This window comes from Felis catus, chromosome B1, assembly GCF_018350175.1.
Source record: "Felis catus isolate Fca126 chromosome B1, F.catus_Fca126_mat1.0, whole genome shotgun sequence".
In the NCBI taxonomy this organism is placed as follows: domain Eukaryota; kingdom Metazoa; phylum Chordata; class Mammalia; order Carnivora; family Felidae; genus Felis; species Felis catus.
Window position 1 is genome coordinate 171,761,853 of NC_058371.1, and position 17,368 is coordinate 171,779,220.

Here is a 17,368-nt window from a genome sequence, read left to right on the forward strand (position 1 = left end):
AGAGCCTGCTTGAGATTCTCTCTCTCTCCCTCTCTCTCTGCCCCTCCTGGGCTCGCTTGCTCACTCTCTCTCTCTCTCAAAATTAATAAACTTTTAAAAAGGAATAATGCTGCTATAAACATTTGTGTACAAATCGTTGTGTGGCCATACATCTTGTTTTTAAAAGTGGAATTACGGGGTAACTGGTCATTTTGAGGAGATGACAAACTTTTCCAAAGTGTGTGTGTACCATTTTATATTTTTACCAGTATATGAGACTTCCAATTTCTCCACATTCTTTTCAACAGTTGTAATTATCTAAAGTGGTATCTCATGTGAGTTTTGATTTGCATTTTCCTGGTAACTAATGATATTAATCTTTTCATGTGCTTATTAGCCATTTGTGTATCTTGTTTGGAGAGATACCTGTTCAAATTCTATGCCCTTTTTTAAATTGGGTTATTTGTCATTTTTATGACTGAATTATAAGAGTGCTTTATATATATTCTGGATATAGGCTCCTTATCAGGTATATGATTTGCAGAAATTTTCTCCTGTTCTGTGTAATCCTTTGAAGTACAAATATTTCATCTTGATGAAGTCTAATTTATCTTTTTTTTTTTCCTTTTGTCACTTATACTTTCGGTGTTGTATCTAAAAATGATTGTCACAAAGATATATGCCTGTTTTTTCCTAAGAAATTTATAGTATTAGCTCTTACATTTAGGTCCTTGCTCTGTTTCTATCAAAGTACTGAAAAATTGAAATTGATAAAGAGTTGCTAATTTTTGTGTATTCTGTAAGGGTCCATATTCATTCTTTTGCATGTGAATGTTCAGTTATCCCAGCACCATTTATTGAAAAGGCTGTTCTTTCCCCATTGGATGACTCTGGTATATCATTGTTGAAAATTAGTTGAAAATAGTTGATCATTGATGTATGGGTTTATTTCTGCACTCTTAATTCTGTTCCATTGATTTGTGTGTCTATCCTTGTGCCAGTACCACACTGCCTCCCACCCTCCCCCAGTTTTATTGAGATATAATTGATATACAACACTGTATAAATTTGAGGTGTACCACATAATAACTAGATTTACATATATCGTGAAATAATTACTACAGTAAATTTGGTTAACATTCATCATCCTGTGTAGATACTAAAATGTTTTATTTCCCTTGTGATAAGAACTTTATATACCATCATGATTACTGTTGCTTTATAGTAAGGTTTGAAATTAGGAAATGTGAATCTTCCTACTTTGTTCTTCTTCAGCATTATTTTAGCTACTACGTATGAATTTCACAATCAGCATGTCAGCATGTTATTGAATGTGCATATCTGTTTGGGAACCACAGCCATCTTAGGGCTGTCTTCCCATCTATGAACATAGGATGTTTCTCCATTTATTTAGATCTTTAATTTCTTCAATATTTTGTAGTTTTCGGAGTCTAAGTTTTACATTTCCTTTGTTAAATTCTAAATATAATTTGTATTACTGTAAGTGGAATTATTTTCTTAATTTCATTCTCAGATTGTTTTTTTCCCCAAGTATTTAGAAATTTGAGTTTTGTTTACTGACCTTGGATCCTGCAACTTTGTAAGACTTATTTATTCATACTGGTTTTAATGAATTCCTTAGGCATTTTTGTAAATAAGATCATGTAATCTGTGAATAAAGATAACTATACTTCTTCATTTCTAATCTGGATACTTTCATGTCTTTATCTTGCCCTTGTGTCCTGTCTCGAACCTTCAGTATAATGTTAAATAGAAGTGGTAAGAAGCAGACATCCTTGCCTTGCTCCTAAGTGGAAAAGCAACCAGTTTTCCACCACTAAAAATGATATTGGCTGTGGGTCTTTTGTAAATGCCCTTTATCATGTTGAGGAATTTCCCTTCAGCTCCTAATTACTTGAATATTTTTATCATCAAAGGGTATTAGATTTTGTGAAATATTTTTTCTGCATCTACTAAGATGACTATGTGATTTTTGTTTTTTATTTTATTGATATGATGTATTACATTAAGTGATTTTCAAATGTTAGACCAACCTTGTATTCCTGGCATAAATCCCACTTGATCATAATGTATAATTCTTTTTATAAGTTGCTAGATTTTGTTTGCTGGTATTTGTTGAAGATTTTTGCATCTGTATTTTTAAAAAGATAATGGTCTAATAGTTTTCTTGTGATATCTTTGTCTAGTTTTGGAGTTAGGTTAATACTGAACTCATAAGATGGGTTGGAAGTGTTTTCACCATGTTTTATATTTTGGAAGAGTTGGGGGGAAATTAGCATTAATTATTTAAATGTTTGGTAGAATTTAGCAGTAAAGCCACCTGGGCCTGGGCTTTTCTTTGTAGTTTTTTATTGGTATTTCAATCTCTTCATTTGTTAAAGATTTATTCAGATTTTCTATTTTTTTCTTGAGTAGTTTGTGTTTTTCTAGGAATTTATGCATTGCATCTAAGTAGTCTAATTTATTAGCATACAGTTCATCACAGTATTCCTTTATAATGTATATGTATATCCTTTTATTATAATGACCTTCAGTAAGGTTGATAGTAATATCCCCTCTTTCATTTCTGATTCCAGTTATTTGAGTCTTCTCTCTTTTTTCTTGGTCAGCCTAGCTAAAGGTTTGTCCATTTTGTTGATCTTTTCAAAGAACCAGCTTTTGATTTTCCCTTTCAGTAGCAATCATCAAGTTCTCCTGGGCAGAAGTGTTTTTTTGGCAACTGATATAGGAGTCTTTGCCCAGTTCTGCTTCCCTGCCACTGTCTACTCTTTCCCACCATTCCCTTTTCATCTTGCCCCTGGAGAATTTCCCTGTGCTTGCTATTGCTTATCCTTTGGCTTTCACTGCTTGTACCATAATTAATTCCATCTGTTTTTTCCCCACATATATACACTTGTCTGCTTGAACCTCATTTTTCTTTTCCTTCTTTCTTCTAAATTCGAACCCACTTAACCTTAAGATAAGCCAGCAGCTTTTCATTGCACTTTTGAGTAGAAAGATCTTGAATAATGATTGATCATTTAAAGAGTAGGGCAAATAATCCACCTTTAGGAAAAGGAAAGTTAGAAAGCTTGAAGTTAAAGTAATACATCAGTGACATCTATTAAGCTGCCATGTGCCCCCATCTAAATTATTTACTGTAGTCTTCACCTAAATACACTGAGAAAAGTAGGCTTTTTGAGGTGGCCTGAGAACATAACCAGTTAGTATTTATAGCACTATAACAGTATAGTTTCTATAGTATACTTGCTTTATGTGTGTTTTATTTTTCTGTAGCCATTTTGGATAACCACTCATCCTGCTATACTATACTATATAATATATAGGTTGAGACATGAGAGTGATAAGCCATACTGCCTGGACTTGAATTTTTATGCTGTTGAGCAAGTTACCTAGCCTGTTTCCTCATCTGTTAAATGGAGCTGTTAATGCCCTTCCATAAGTAATCATTGTATTAGAGGAGTTAATAGTACATTTCAATTACTAGATAGGCACCTGGGTGGCTCAGTTGGTTTACCATCCGACTCTTGATTTCCACTCAGGTCATGACCTCACAGTTCATGAATTCAAGCTCCACATTGGGCTCTGGGCTGACAACATGGAGCCCGTTTAGGGTCTTCTGTCCCTCTCTCTGGCCCTCCCACCTCTCAATAAATAAATAAATAAATAAATAAATAAATAAAATAAAATAGCTTGAAATATGAAATATGCCTTCACATAGCAAAAACTCAAATGAGAGCTGTTAGTGCTAATACAGATACTACCTATAAAAAATATGCTTTCACTGAGAATTTTCTCTATTATATGAAGGTCAAACTGTAGAATAATTAATGGGTTTGTATAATGTTGCCTTAACTCATTTTGCCTTTCAGCCTCACAAGTACCCCAAAGTTAGAGAACATCTAAGATTATGTTTTTTTTTTAATTTTTTTTGTCTTGTTTTTAATGTTTATTTGTTTTTGAGAGAGAGAGTGAGCACGGGAGGGGCAAAGAGAGAGGGAGACCCAGAATCTGAAACAGGCTCCAGACTCTGAGCTGTCAGCCAAGAGTCCCAACACAGGGCTTGTACTCACAGACTGCGAGACCTGAGCCTAAATCTGACGCTTAGCCGACTGAGCCACCCAGGTGCCCCTTTATTTATTTTTGAGAGAGAGCTCGAGCAGGGGAGGGACAGAGAGAGAGAGGAAAAGAGAGAATGGATGCGGGCTCAAACTCCCAAAACCGTGAGATCTTGACCTGAGCTGAAACTGGATGCATAACCAACTGAGCCACCTGAGGCCCCTCTAAGATTATGTTAAAACGAAAGTCACCTCTGAAGCCTCAGTATAAGTATGAGACTCTCAGCTTTAAGGCTATTCATATTTTAGGACCTTATGAATTTCCCTTGAAGCTAAAATAGCTTCTGTGATGACTGCCTGTGTTAGAGTCAGTGCCCAGGTTATTTTTAGAATCCTAGGAGTACCAGGTTACCTTAAAATATGCCCTCTAATTTAGAAACTTGCAGGAATCATTTGTAGTTTTGTAGTATATGCTTATTAAATGTAGTATATGCTTATTAAATGGTTTGGGACTGATAAAATGGACCTTTAGAATAGATTTGGGTTTGGAGTTCAGGAAGAGGATAGTGGTATGTGTAGCATCTAACTTTTCTATGCCACACAATTTAGGTATGAGAGGATAACCTTATCTCATTAAAAAATGCTAACATTGGGGCGCAAGGGTGGCTCAGCTGGTTGAGTGTCTCACTTTTGATTTCGACTTAGGTCATGATCTCATAGTTGGTGGGACAGCGCAGAACCTGCTTGGGATTCTCTCTCTCCTTTTCTCTCTGTCCCTCCCCTGCTCATGCTCGCGCACGCGCACTCTCTCTCTCTCTCTCTCTCAAATATACATTTTTTTTTTTTTTTACATTTATTCATTTTTGAGAGAAAGAGAGACAGCGTGAGCAGGGGAGGGGCAGAGAGAGAGGGAAACACAGAATCAGAAGCAGGCTCCAAGCTGTCAGCACAGAGCCTAATGCAGGGCTCGAACCCACAAACTGTGAGATCATGACCTGAGCCAAAGTCAGACGCTTAACTGACTGAGCCACCCAGGCGCATCTAAATATACATGTTTTTTAACTCTAACATTAAGTAAATATATTAGTAACAAAACAAATTAAACCTACTAAAACCTACAAAACCTAGTAAGACAATTAATTTTTTCCCAAAGAATAAGTTAATTTGTTAAAGTTGAATGAAATAGGTATATTGGTGCTTTGTTGTTGTTTATTGTGGGATTTTTTTCCCCTCTTGCCCAGGTACAGGGTTTCTTTCTTTTCTTTTTCAGTTATAAATTATTCAGCTTACTTAAACTAAAAAGTTAAACCCTTCACCCATTTCTCCCACCCCCTACCTCTGGCAACCACCAGTTTGTTCTCTGTCTGTGAGCTTGGTGTTTTGTTTTTGTTTTTGTTTTGTTAAGATCCCACATAAAAGAGAGATCATATGGTATTTGTCTTTCTCAGACTTATTTCACTTAGCATAACACCCTTGAGGTTCATCCATGTTGGTGCAAATGGCAATATTTCATTATTTTTTGTAGCTGAATAATATTCCATTGTGAGTGTGTGTGTGTGTGCGTGCATGTGCGTAAAACACAATTTCTTTATTCATTCTTCTATGGACACTTAAGTTGTTTCCATATCTTGGGAGTTGTAAATAATGTGTCAATGAATGTGAGGGTGTAGATATTTTTTCAAGTTAGTGTTTTTGTTTTCTTCAGGTAAATACTCAGAAGTAGAATTGCTGAATCATATGGTAGTTCTATTTTTATTTTCTGGTTTTATCTTAGTATTAGCCCTTAGTCTTGAAATGTGTATTGATTGCACAGTTAATGACAAATCAGAATTTCAGAGAGATTTCCATTCTCAGACTTGGTCGACCACTAAAGTGTAGAGCACATCAAGATTATTCTAGTATGTTTCATTCCTTCAGAAAACATTACACATTTATATCTTACTTTGTAGGACCAGTGTAGAATACGCACAATGTGTCCCCTAGACCTTAGCTCAAAATTGTTTTGAGGATTCATGGTTTTTACATTAATAACCATTGCAAGGTGACGCTGTAAGCAAGGTGATGCTTTGTAACTGATAAAGTGTTTACAATTCAAAGGAATCAGTGATCTTTCAGACTAGGGTGGTCAAATTGGGCTTCAAGAAGAGGAAGTAGAATTTGGGCAGAAACTTTAAGAGCAGGTAATATTTTAATCAAGAGTGTATTTTGAGGTGAGGAGTATGGTTAGGGGTAGAAGCAGTTCAAAGATATATTCATATATTTCTTTACTAAGTGTTGAGCTCTCTGAGCTCTTATTTCTGTGCAAAGCCATAAAGATGCTCAGGATGTTTTTGGAAGATAATAAACAATCCTAGTTTGACTACAGTGAAGAGTTGAAATCAATATACACTTTAAATTTACAAGTATATTCATATACATATGTGTACACGTACACATATATACACATACCATCTGTATATACATATGTATGCATACAGGTATATATACATGCATAAAAGTAAGATAAAAGTATGAGTTATGTTTTAAAATGTCATAAGATGTTGGTTGGTGGGAACCATGGTTTGAATTGTGGTAACATTAAAATAGATATTTTAAGAACAACTTGGAAGCACTGAGTTTGATTTTGAGAATTAGACTAAAATAGGGTATGATGTAAGAAGGGTATAAGAAGAAATGTAAGTTTTATAAACTGTATTCAGTGTTTTTTTTTTCACTTTTTTTTTTTTAATGTTTATTTGGGGGTGGGGGCAGAGAGAGAGAGGGAAACACAGAATCTGAAGCAGGTTTCAGGCTCTGAGCTGTCAGCACAGAGCCCGATGCAGGGCTTGAACCCACAAACCTCAAGACCATGACCCGAGCCAAAGTCAGACACTCAACCGAGCCGCCCAGCTGCCCTGAAAGTAACTCACTTTTGAGATAACTAGTTGGGGCTCTTAAGAATATGGAAGTTTTTGGGGCACCTGGGTGGCTTGGTTGGTTAAGTGTTTGACTTTGGCTCAGGTCATGATCTCATGGTTTGTGAGTTTGAGCCCTGCGTTGGGCTCTGTGCTGACAGTTCGAAGCCTGGAGCCTGCTTCAGATTCTGTGTCTCCCTTTTTCTCTCTGCCCCTACTCTGCTCGTGCTCGGTCTCTCTTACAAAAAATAAATAATAAACATTTTAAAAAATTAAAAAAAAAGAATATTGAAGTTTTCTTGAAGGAGATTTAGAATCTACGTGCAATGAAAAGACAGTAATTGATAAGTTTGGTCACTCTGTCACTTGAACTTTGAGCTTTAGGCCCAAAGGCTGCTCTAATCTGTTGAACTCCAAAATTAGAATATGCATTAGATAGACTTATTTTTGTAGTTCTAATGGTTTATGCATTAACTGTGTTCCTGCCTCACTTGCTCTTTCAGGTTTCACCTCAGCTGTATATTAGATAGAAAGATTTATGTTTAAATAATCACATGAAACTGGAAAAGGGATACATACGGGCAAACAGCTCAGTACTCATTCTGATCTAGTGGTCCATGTATATACTCAGTGAATGAGCCACCATTTTAGTATAAAAATTATGTTTATTTAATTACCATGTGTATACGTTTTCACCTCTGAAAGGTGGATTTTTTTCCTGTTGTTTAAAGATTAGCATACGTTAGAGATTGTCTGAACAACGTTCTAATGTTGTTACATTCATAATTCATAATTCAACAAGTAGAGTGCTATGTATCCATACAGTTTTATAGATTCTGGACTACACAAATGAATACATTTTATTGCCATTGCAGAATTTAAAAGTCCTAGTGAGGAAAGAGAATAATAAAAGTAAAGTGAAGAAAATTTTGAGAACTTAAAACCCTGGCATGTGAGAGTTAAAATGGTGTTCAGGAAGATATTAGATTAGTAATCCTGAGATGGAGGTTTTAGTTTTTAGTACTAGACCTACCATTAACTCATTTCTTCAGTTAATATCTCTAGTTTTCCATTTCTCTCTGTTCGTCTTCCTCTCCCCTTCTCCCACTTCTTCCCCTCCCTTGTTTTTTGTTTTTGTTTTTTTTTTAAAGTTTATTTGTTTATTTAGAGAGGGAACAGGAGTATGGGAGGGTCAGAGAAAGAATTCAAGCAGGCTCTGCACTGTCAGTGTGGAGCCCAATGTGGGGCTCAAACCCATGAACTAGGAGATCATGACCTGGGCTGAAATGAAGAGTCTGAGGATTAACTGATTGAGCCGCCCAGGCGCTGCTCCCTTCCCTTATTTTTAAATGGAGTTGAATTTTTTTTTTTTTAATGTTTATTTCTGAGAGAGCGCGTGAGCATGAGCAGGGGAGGGGCAGGGAGGGAGAGAATCCCAAGGAGGCTCTGTGTTGTCAGCACAGAACCTGATGTGGGACTGGATCTCAAACTGGGAGATCATGACCTGAACCTAAATCAAGAGTTGGATGCCCAACCAACTAAGCCACCCAGGCTTGGTTGAAATTTCTGAAATCTTACACATTATCTAAAAGGTGATTAGGTTAGCTGTTTAGGTGATTAGGTTAGAGGAAATCTGAGGGGTGCCTTCATTTCATGAATTTTAATATTCTTTAAAATAAAAAGTGTATGCCCACTTTGTGCCAGTCACTGTTCTAATCATAAGGATATAGCTGTTAACAGACAAAAATTATTTTCCTAACAAAATTTAGGTGAAAGAAGCGTGCAATTTATTTTTTAAAGTTTTTTTAATGTTTATTTTTGAGAGGGTGGGGGAAGGGCAGAGAGAGAAGGAGACACAGAGTCTGAAGCAGGCTCCAGGCTCTGAGATGTCAGCACTGAGCCTGACATGGGGCTCTAATTCACGAACTGTGAAATCATGACCTGAGCTGAAGTCAGACACTTAACCAATTGAGCCACCCAGAGACCCCTATTTTTTAGTTTTAAAAATAGAATTAGAATACTTTGTAAATGTAATTATATTTCCATATCTGACATTTCTATGTCAAGCTAATAATGCAATGATAAATATGTTCTATTAAAATCAGAAACTTTTTTTCAGACAAGTCTTGTTTGGTGAAACTTTCAACTATTAGTATGTGTGTGTTTGTCCTGTATTTTATGGTAAATATTCTTTCTTAATTTTAGTTTTTTATTTTGATGTACTTCAGACTTGGGAAAGCAGCAAGAACCGTAAAAAGAGCCTTCTTTGTTCTCCAGATGTTAACTTTTTCCATTTTTACTCCTCTTTTCCTCTCTCCCTACTCCCATGCCCTATATGAGCACAAAGCCATTTATAACAAAAACACTACATTCAGTTCTTTAAGATGCCATTCTTGATGTTTGTATTTGGGCTCATCTGGACAGTGATGTTCGGTCATCCACATCTGTGTTTTTGCCAGGTTAGGGTTAGGTCATTCATGCTGTAGTTGTCTATATTTAATGACAGTGTATATGGTAGCATTCCTCTCTTGAAGACTTAACTAGCTATTCCTAAGGACCAAATGTTCTTTTGTGTTTCTGTTTGTTTGTTTTTTTTATTACACTGTTATTACTTCATCTAGAACTTTGTATTCTTAACTCGTATTTTGATATATTTGTGTTTATTTTGCTTGGTTGTTACATTAATTAACATGTAAGTAAGAAAAATATTTCTCCAGTTTTAGAAGTCATTTGTACCAATTTTTTAAATTGTGGCAAAATATACATAATATAAAATTTCCCATTTTAACCATGTTTAATAACAGTTGAGTGGCATCAAGTACATTCACATTGTTATGCAACTATCAGCACCATCCATCTCCAGAACTTTCTTGTTATCCCTAACAGAAACTCTGTACCCATTAAACACTAAGTCCTCATTCCCTCCTCCCTCTAATCACTGATGATCACTGTTCTACTTTCTGTCTCTGTGAATTTGACTACTCTGGATATTTCATATAAGTTAAATCATACGTGGGGTGCCTGGGCGGCTCAGTCGCTTAAGTGTCCGACTTTGGCTCAGGTCACGACCTTGCAGTTTGTGGGTTTGGGCTCTGTGTTGGGCTCTGTGCTGACAGCTCAGAGCCTGGAGCCTGCTTCGGATTCTGTGTCTCCCTCTCTCTTTCTGTCCCTTCCCCCCTCATGCACACACGCATGTGCATGCGCATGCACTCTCTCTCTCTCTCTCAAAAATAAATAAAAATGTTTTTTTAAAAAAAGTTAAATTATATGTCAGTCCAAATAGGATGTAAAATATTGGCAAGGAAGTAATAAGCATTATCATAGCTTTCAAAAAATACTTTTTACTACAACCCATGTTAAGAAATACTTTATATTGTGCTCTCCAGTTCAAACAGCCATGTATGTGATATTAATCTGAAACCAGATTTGAACTAAATAATAACCTTATCATATGTGACGCACTCTAATAGTTTCTTTATTTTCTTCTCTCCCTTCCTTCTGTGCTGGTATTGATCTTGTTCTGGGACTTTGTGATCCAGAGTGCACAACCTACCTTATCCATAAACTTAGATGATAATAGTACCTACTTCTAGGAAATATTGTCATAAGTAAACCTTTGCCATAATGATTGCTCTAGAGCCTCACACACCTAATAGTTCAGTACCAGCACAAAATGGACGCATCCTTCCTGTCTCTTCAAAGCTTAATGCTACTGCTGCTACTCTACACCACAAAATGCCTTTACTTCACAGTTGCCAGCCAAAAAATATGTATCTATATCTGTATAGAGATAATAGTAGAAGCAATAGTAATACAACTTCTTCCACACTTCCACTTACAAAATCATGAATAAGTACGTGTGATTGGCTAAACCAAAATTACAACTGTAACCCTATTGTAAGGGACCTAGGATATATAGTTTTTAGCTTTCCTGCCTCTGCAGTACAGAAAGGAATATTTAAAAAACTGCAGAATGGATGCGGTTTCAGTTAATTTTTGTTGTGTAAAAACCTAGTGGGTTAAAATTATTGTTTCTCACAGTTCTGTGATTTGACTGCTCTATGTGGTATCAGCTGGGGTTACTCTTACAAGCTAAATTTAGCTGGGAGCTCAGCTAGAGCTCTGAGTTCTCTACATAGTCTGCCTCTGTGTGTTTCTCATCTTCCAGGTTTGTACGCGTGGTCTCTTCTTTCTTGGATAGTCTGGTTTTCTTAAGTGTGGCTGCTAGGTTCCAGGAGGAAGCATTCCAGCCCCGGTGTGCAAGTGGTTATCAGGCCTCTCCTTGCTTTATCTTTGCTAATGTCCTGTTGGTCAAAGTAAGTCGTTAGCTCAAACCCAGAGTCTTTGTGAGAGAGGACCAAACAAGATGAAAATATTAGGAGACATACTATGGTAGGTAGCCTCCAAGATGGCCCTGAATGATCTTCCTTTCCTTATATTCCAGCTGAATAGGACTCTCCTGAGTAATTAATAAGCTATTGTGGAAATGAAAGTATATGCTTTGTGAGGGTAGGTCATAAAAGATTGCCATTTATGGGGCGCCTGGGTGGCTCTGTTGGTTGAGCATCCGACTTCAGCTCAGGTCATGATCTCCCGGTTCATGGGTTTTAGCTCTGCATATTAGCTGCTGTGCTGACAGCTCAGAGCATGGAGCCTGCTTCAGATTCTAGGTCTCCCTCTCTCTCTGGCCCTCCCCCACTTACACTCTGTCTCTCAAAAATGAATAAATATTAAAAAACAAAAAAAAGATTGCCGTCTACAGCTTGCATTCTTGGGTCACTACTGGGAGAAAGCTAGCTGCCATTCCATGAGGACACTCAAGCACCTGTCCAGAGAGCCCCTATAGAGAAGAACTGATGCCTTTTGCCCAAAGCCAGTACCCACTTACCAACCATGTGAATGATCTGCCTTCAAAACAAATCCTCTAGGTTTGTCAGGCCTTCAGATGATTGTAGCCTTGATGGACTACAGTTTCATGTGAGAGTTCAAGCAAAACCACCTAGCTAAGTCACTCTCCGATTCTGCCTCCACAGAAACTGTGTGACAAATAAATGTTTGTTGTTTTAAGGCATGGAGTTTGGGGGTATTTTGTCACATAGCAGTAGATGACAAATACATATACTTTTCTCCTGACATATATTTTTTGATGACTCCCATTTCATGTATAATAAAATACAAAACTCTTTAGTTACGGCATTTAGGAGTACGGTTTGCCTTTTTTACTTTAACTCTCACCTGCAACTGAATTTGCTCAGATTGCTTCAGAATACTTAGTAAGATATTTCTAAATGACTTCAAAGTTTGGCTGAATTAGCTTTGAAGGAGTCATCAACCTTGTGAGTGAGACATTCATTTACTGGCTACCTCTTTTTTTTTTTTTTTTTAATGTTTATTTATTTATTTATTTTATTTTTAAATTTTTTTTCAACGTTTATTTATTTTTGGGACAGAGAGAGACAGAGCATGAACGGGGGAGGGGCAGAGAGAGAGGGAGACACAGAATCAGAAACAGGCTCCAGGCTCTGAGCCATCAGCCCAGAGCCTGACGCGGGGCTCGAACTCACTGACCGCAAGATCGTGACCTGGCTGAAGTCGGACGCTTAACCGACTGCGCCACCCAGGCACCCCAATGTTTATTTATTTTTGAGAGAGAGAGCACAAGTGGGGAAGGGGCGGAGAGAGGGGGACAGAGGATCCAAAGCATGCTCTGCGCTGTCGCAGAGCCCAATGCGGGGCTCAAACTCATGAATCATGAGATTGTGACTTGAGCTGAAGTCAGACCCTGAAGTTCGACACTTAAGCGGCTGAGCCACCCGAGCGCCCCTGAATAGTCCTGTTTCTGTGTAAAGAAACTGAATCTGAAATTAAAAACCTTCCCACAAGGGGCACCTGGGTGGCTCAGTCAGTTGAGTATCCAACTCATGATTTTGGCTCAGATCGTGATCTCACAGTTAGCCTACTTGGGATTCCCCAGTACACCTCCCCACCCCACCCCACCCCACCCCGCACCCGCCCTTCCCCCTCCATGCATGCACTTTCTCTGTGTCTCAAAAATAAAACTTAAAAAAAGGGAGGATTATTCAGATAGTGTATTTCATGTGACAGCCCCCCCACCATGTATTATTATTATTAGAATGGGTAATATGTCCTCTTTTTCATTCCTTATACTGGTAATTTGTGACTTCTCTCTCTCTCCTTGATTTATTCCTGTAGAGGCAAGTCAATTCTATCAGTCTTTTCAACAGTCAACATTTGGCATTATTTGGTTTTTCTCTTTTGTATGTTTGTTTTCCAATTCATTGGTGTCTGTTCTTAATTTTTTCTCTTTTGATTCTACCTTTTTATTTAACTTGGTATTTTTCTAACTGCTTGAGATGGACATGTAGATCCCTGATTTTTCATTCTTCTGATGTATACTTTTATGGCTATAAATTTCCCATAAATACAGCTTTAATTGCATCCTACAAGTATTGATAATTTATATTTTCATTGTCATTCAGTTCAGAGTATTTTCTAAATTCCTTTATGATTCCTTCTTTGATGAGTTGAACTTCACTAAATATTTAAGGAAGAAAGATAAAACCAGTCTTACTACAAACTTTCCATGGTAGAAGAGAAGGGATCACTTCTCAATTTGTTTTAAGCCAGTACAACCTCATTTCTAAAATGGACAAGTTGTCTTAAAGTTATAGATCAGTTTCTTTCATGAATAGAAATGCAAAAATTGAAATAATAGCATCTCAAATCTAGAAGTGTACAAATGCAATGACCTAGTTGGCTTTATTTTAAAATGGAAGCTTGGACTAAAATTAGATTTTAGGAATAGAAAATTGGATTAAAATTAGAAGACTAGTCAGTGGGATTTACTTTCACAGAATTAGGAAAATATGTAGGTGCAGAAAAAATGATAAAATTCAATACATATGTCATCTTCTGTATGATTTATTTCACTTAGTATAGTACCCTGTAGGTTCATCTGTGTCATGAATAGCAAGATTTCATTCTTTTTTTATGGCTGAGTAATATTCTCTTGTGTGTGTATGTATTACCTTTATCCACTTATCTGTTGGTGGACATTTAGGTTGCCTCCATATCCTGGCTATTGTAAATAATGGTGCAGTAAACATCAGGGTGCATATATCTTTCCTGATTAGTGTTCTTATTTTCTTCAGGTAAATAACCAGAAATGGAATTACTGGGGTGTATGGTTTCTATTTTTAATTCTTGAGGAACCTCAACACTTTTCCACAGTGGCTGCACCAATTTGTTCCCACCAACAGTGCATGAGGGTCCCCTATTTCTCACATACTCTCCAACACTGATTTTGGCTCAGGTCATGATCTCCCAATTTGTGAGACTTCAGCATTGCATCAGGCTCTATGCTGAGAGTGCAGAACCTGCTTTGGATTCTCTCCCTTTACCCTCCCCTGCTTGCACACAAGCACACACACGATCTCTCTTTCTCAAATAAATAAACTTAAAAAAAAAGGGGGTGGGGTGCCTGTGTGGCTCAGTCAGTTAAGCATCTGACTCTTGATTTCTGCTCAGATCATGATCTTGTGATTCTAAGTTCGAGTCCTGCATGGGCCTCCATGCTCACAGTGTGGAGCCTGCTTGGGATTCTCTTTTTCTCTTTGTCCCTCTCTCTCTGCCCGTCTCCTGCTCATGTGTTGCTCCCTCCCTCACCCCCAAGAATAAATAAATATTTTTTTAAATACTTAAAAATAAAAGAGCCTAAGTCAAGACAGCTTTTATAATAAAATATGAAAGAAACATAATTGATGATGTTACAAAATATCATATGAGTTTGGCTGTTCATATGAAGCTAAGAACTTTTTACCTGGGGTAGGTGTAAAATGATAACAATCTTAAATGACTCTCACGAAGAATCCAGGCTCAAGGATTGGAAGAATATTGATAAAGTGTCCATACTACACTTGATTATGAATCCTCTGATAGTGATTACTAGTTTGTGTTGTAATGGACATGAGTTTTAAAAAATATATATCCTCTACTAATTTCTAAATATTAGGAGTTGAGTATTTTTTTTTCCTTTCATACATTTTTTCAGATGGTAGTAAAAACTTTTATGGATATGGATCAGGACTCAGAAGACGAAAAACAGCAGTATCTCCCACTAGCCTTGCATCTTGCATCTGAATTTTTCCTCAGGAATCCCAATAAAGATGTGCGTCTCCTTGTAGCATGTTGTTTGGCTGACATCTTTCGAATCTATGCCCCAGAAGCTCCGTATACTTCCCACGATAAACTTAAGGTAAATATAGTCTTTATAGAATTAGTTTACTTTTCTAGTTTAGGTTACCTTTAGGGACATAGTTTTTATTATTATTCACCTATCATTATAAGATTATATCATAAATTGTAAAACAAATCATTCAATTAAAATTCTTTGTATATCCACAAAAATGGTATTTTTATGAGGCATTTAGGGTTTAGATCAAAACTAGTCCCTGTCTCCTCATCTGTAACCTTCATGATAACCCATCACAAAGCCCAGATGGCTGAATTGTAGGGATAAATAGTGGATTAATGACACTTTTAAAACAGTAGTGTAACAGAATTTACATATTCAAATGATGATTTCCCCCTGCAAGTTATATGCACAATTACATTATGCTCATCTTGGAGATTTCTGCCTTTGTTTGGAATGTTTGAGGAATTCTTTTCAGTTCCTCTTGAGCTCACTCCATATTCTGAATAATTTTATTCTTGGCAAATTTTAATACTTTGAGCTGCTTTCTTTTTAATAGTCCTCAAGTCCGTTTTTTGCATATTGATTCTATTTTGGGTTAAAACTTCTAAAGAAAGCTTATTAAGAAATGGCACACTATTGTCATGAAAAGTACAACCTTTAAACCAGTCTGTTATTATTTTTGTTCCACACAAATTTGTAGTTGCACAACAGATTCAAGCTAGATACTAAAAATTACTATTTACATGTAGGAAATAGTAATGGAAAGACTCTTGTGCAGAATCTTAAAATGAAGACGGTTGTTTGGCATAATGCAAGATGAAGATAGTAAGTAGAAGTTCTGTAGTCGAAGAAAGGGTAATAAGATACAGAACTTATGTTTCTCCTAGAATGAGAAAGCCTAAAGATTTATGGCAATAGTAAACTTTTTTTATCATTTCTAAAGGATATAATTTTATATGATTTGCTCTGTTCTCATTATTTGGAATAATGGACTAAACCAGTCTCACTCAAGTCATTCAGCTAAAGGAGAATTTTGTTTTATAATACGTAATAGAGAATATATATACAGATTATTATTAGTGTATTGTGAAAGAAAGAATGTTAACTATTTGTATCTAAACTAATGTATTTTATCATTTTGTTTTAACAGGACATATTTTTGTTTATTACCAGACAATTAAAAGGTTTGGAGGATACAAAGAGTCCACAGTTTAATAGATACTTTTATTTATTAGAGGTAAAAAAAAATTTTAATAAATATCATGCTATTCGTGTAATAAATTCCTTTTAGTAACTTGTGTAAAATGAAATTTTTTTGTTTTATACAAATCCCCTTTAATAAAATATCTTCTTTAAGATGAAGTACATTCTGCTGGAAAATCTATTCTATTTGAAACTCTGTTTTCATTTTTCTATTTTTATTCTCTTCTAATCTGAAGAGGGATTAAGTTGAATTAATTTTCACTGTTCCTTATATATAGTATGTGTATATGTCTACTAATATCTAACAGTTTAGTATTTTTCAGTTAAAGGATAATGCTAACAGATAGAGGTCTTTTAAAGGTCACAGTATATGAAGAACTAAAGTTTAACAACTTTAATTTTGTATAGTTGGATCTTCATAAGCTTTAATATACATTTGTAATTCTGAAAATGAAATTTTAGTAATGAGTTTGCTTTTGTGTAATTATTCTGTGCATGTGTAAATAATCATTTATTTATTTATTTAAGAACTTAGCTTGGGTTAAATCATATAACATCTGCTTCGAATTGGAAGATTGCAATGAAATTTTTATTCAACTTTTTAGGACTCTCTTCTCAGTGATCAAGTAAGTTATTTTTTAAGCATTTGTTTGTCTTTTTTTCTTGCTGTGCATATATTGGAGTACTGTGTACTGTGTACTGTGCCTGTAACTAAGATCTTTTAGATTTTTAACAAGGTGTTTTCCTTAGAAGACTTGAAATGAAGAGGAACATAAGATCTGTTGTCTGAAAGCTGCCTTTGCTCTCATACTACCATTTGAAATTATAGTATCAGTTATATTGGTTGAATCTTATAAAGCAAATGGTGTGAGACCTTATATAATGAAGTACTAAGTTATGAGGTGGAAATTACAAGTATTTAAGTACCATTAGTGAGTGCTAGAAATCATAGTACTTCAGTGGAAGCACACTGACTCCCATTTTTGAGCTAGAAAAAA

At 36.0% G+C, this 17,368-nt stretch overlaps 1 protein-coding gene across 3 annotated transcripts in view; it reads left to right on the top strand.

Moving 5' to 3' along the window:
• PDS5A (PDS5 cohesin associated factor A) overlaps positions 1-17,368 on the top strand; it is a 138,003-nt gene that overhangs the window by 29,626 nt on the left and 91,009 nt on the right. For all 3 annotated transcript variants that reach the window (XM_023253188.2, XM_045056453.1, XM_045056452.1), the window contains exons 3-5: positions 15,024-15,227; positions 16,318-16,404; positions 16,899-16,996. In XM_023253188.2, the coding sequence (XP_023108956.1) occupies positions 15,024-15,227; positions 16,318-16,404; positions 16,899-16,996 (389 nt within the window). The remainder of the gene's footprint in view (positions 1-15,023; positions 15,228-16,317; positions 16,405-16,898; positions 16,997-17,368) is intronic.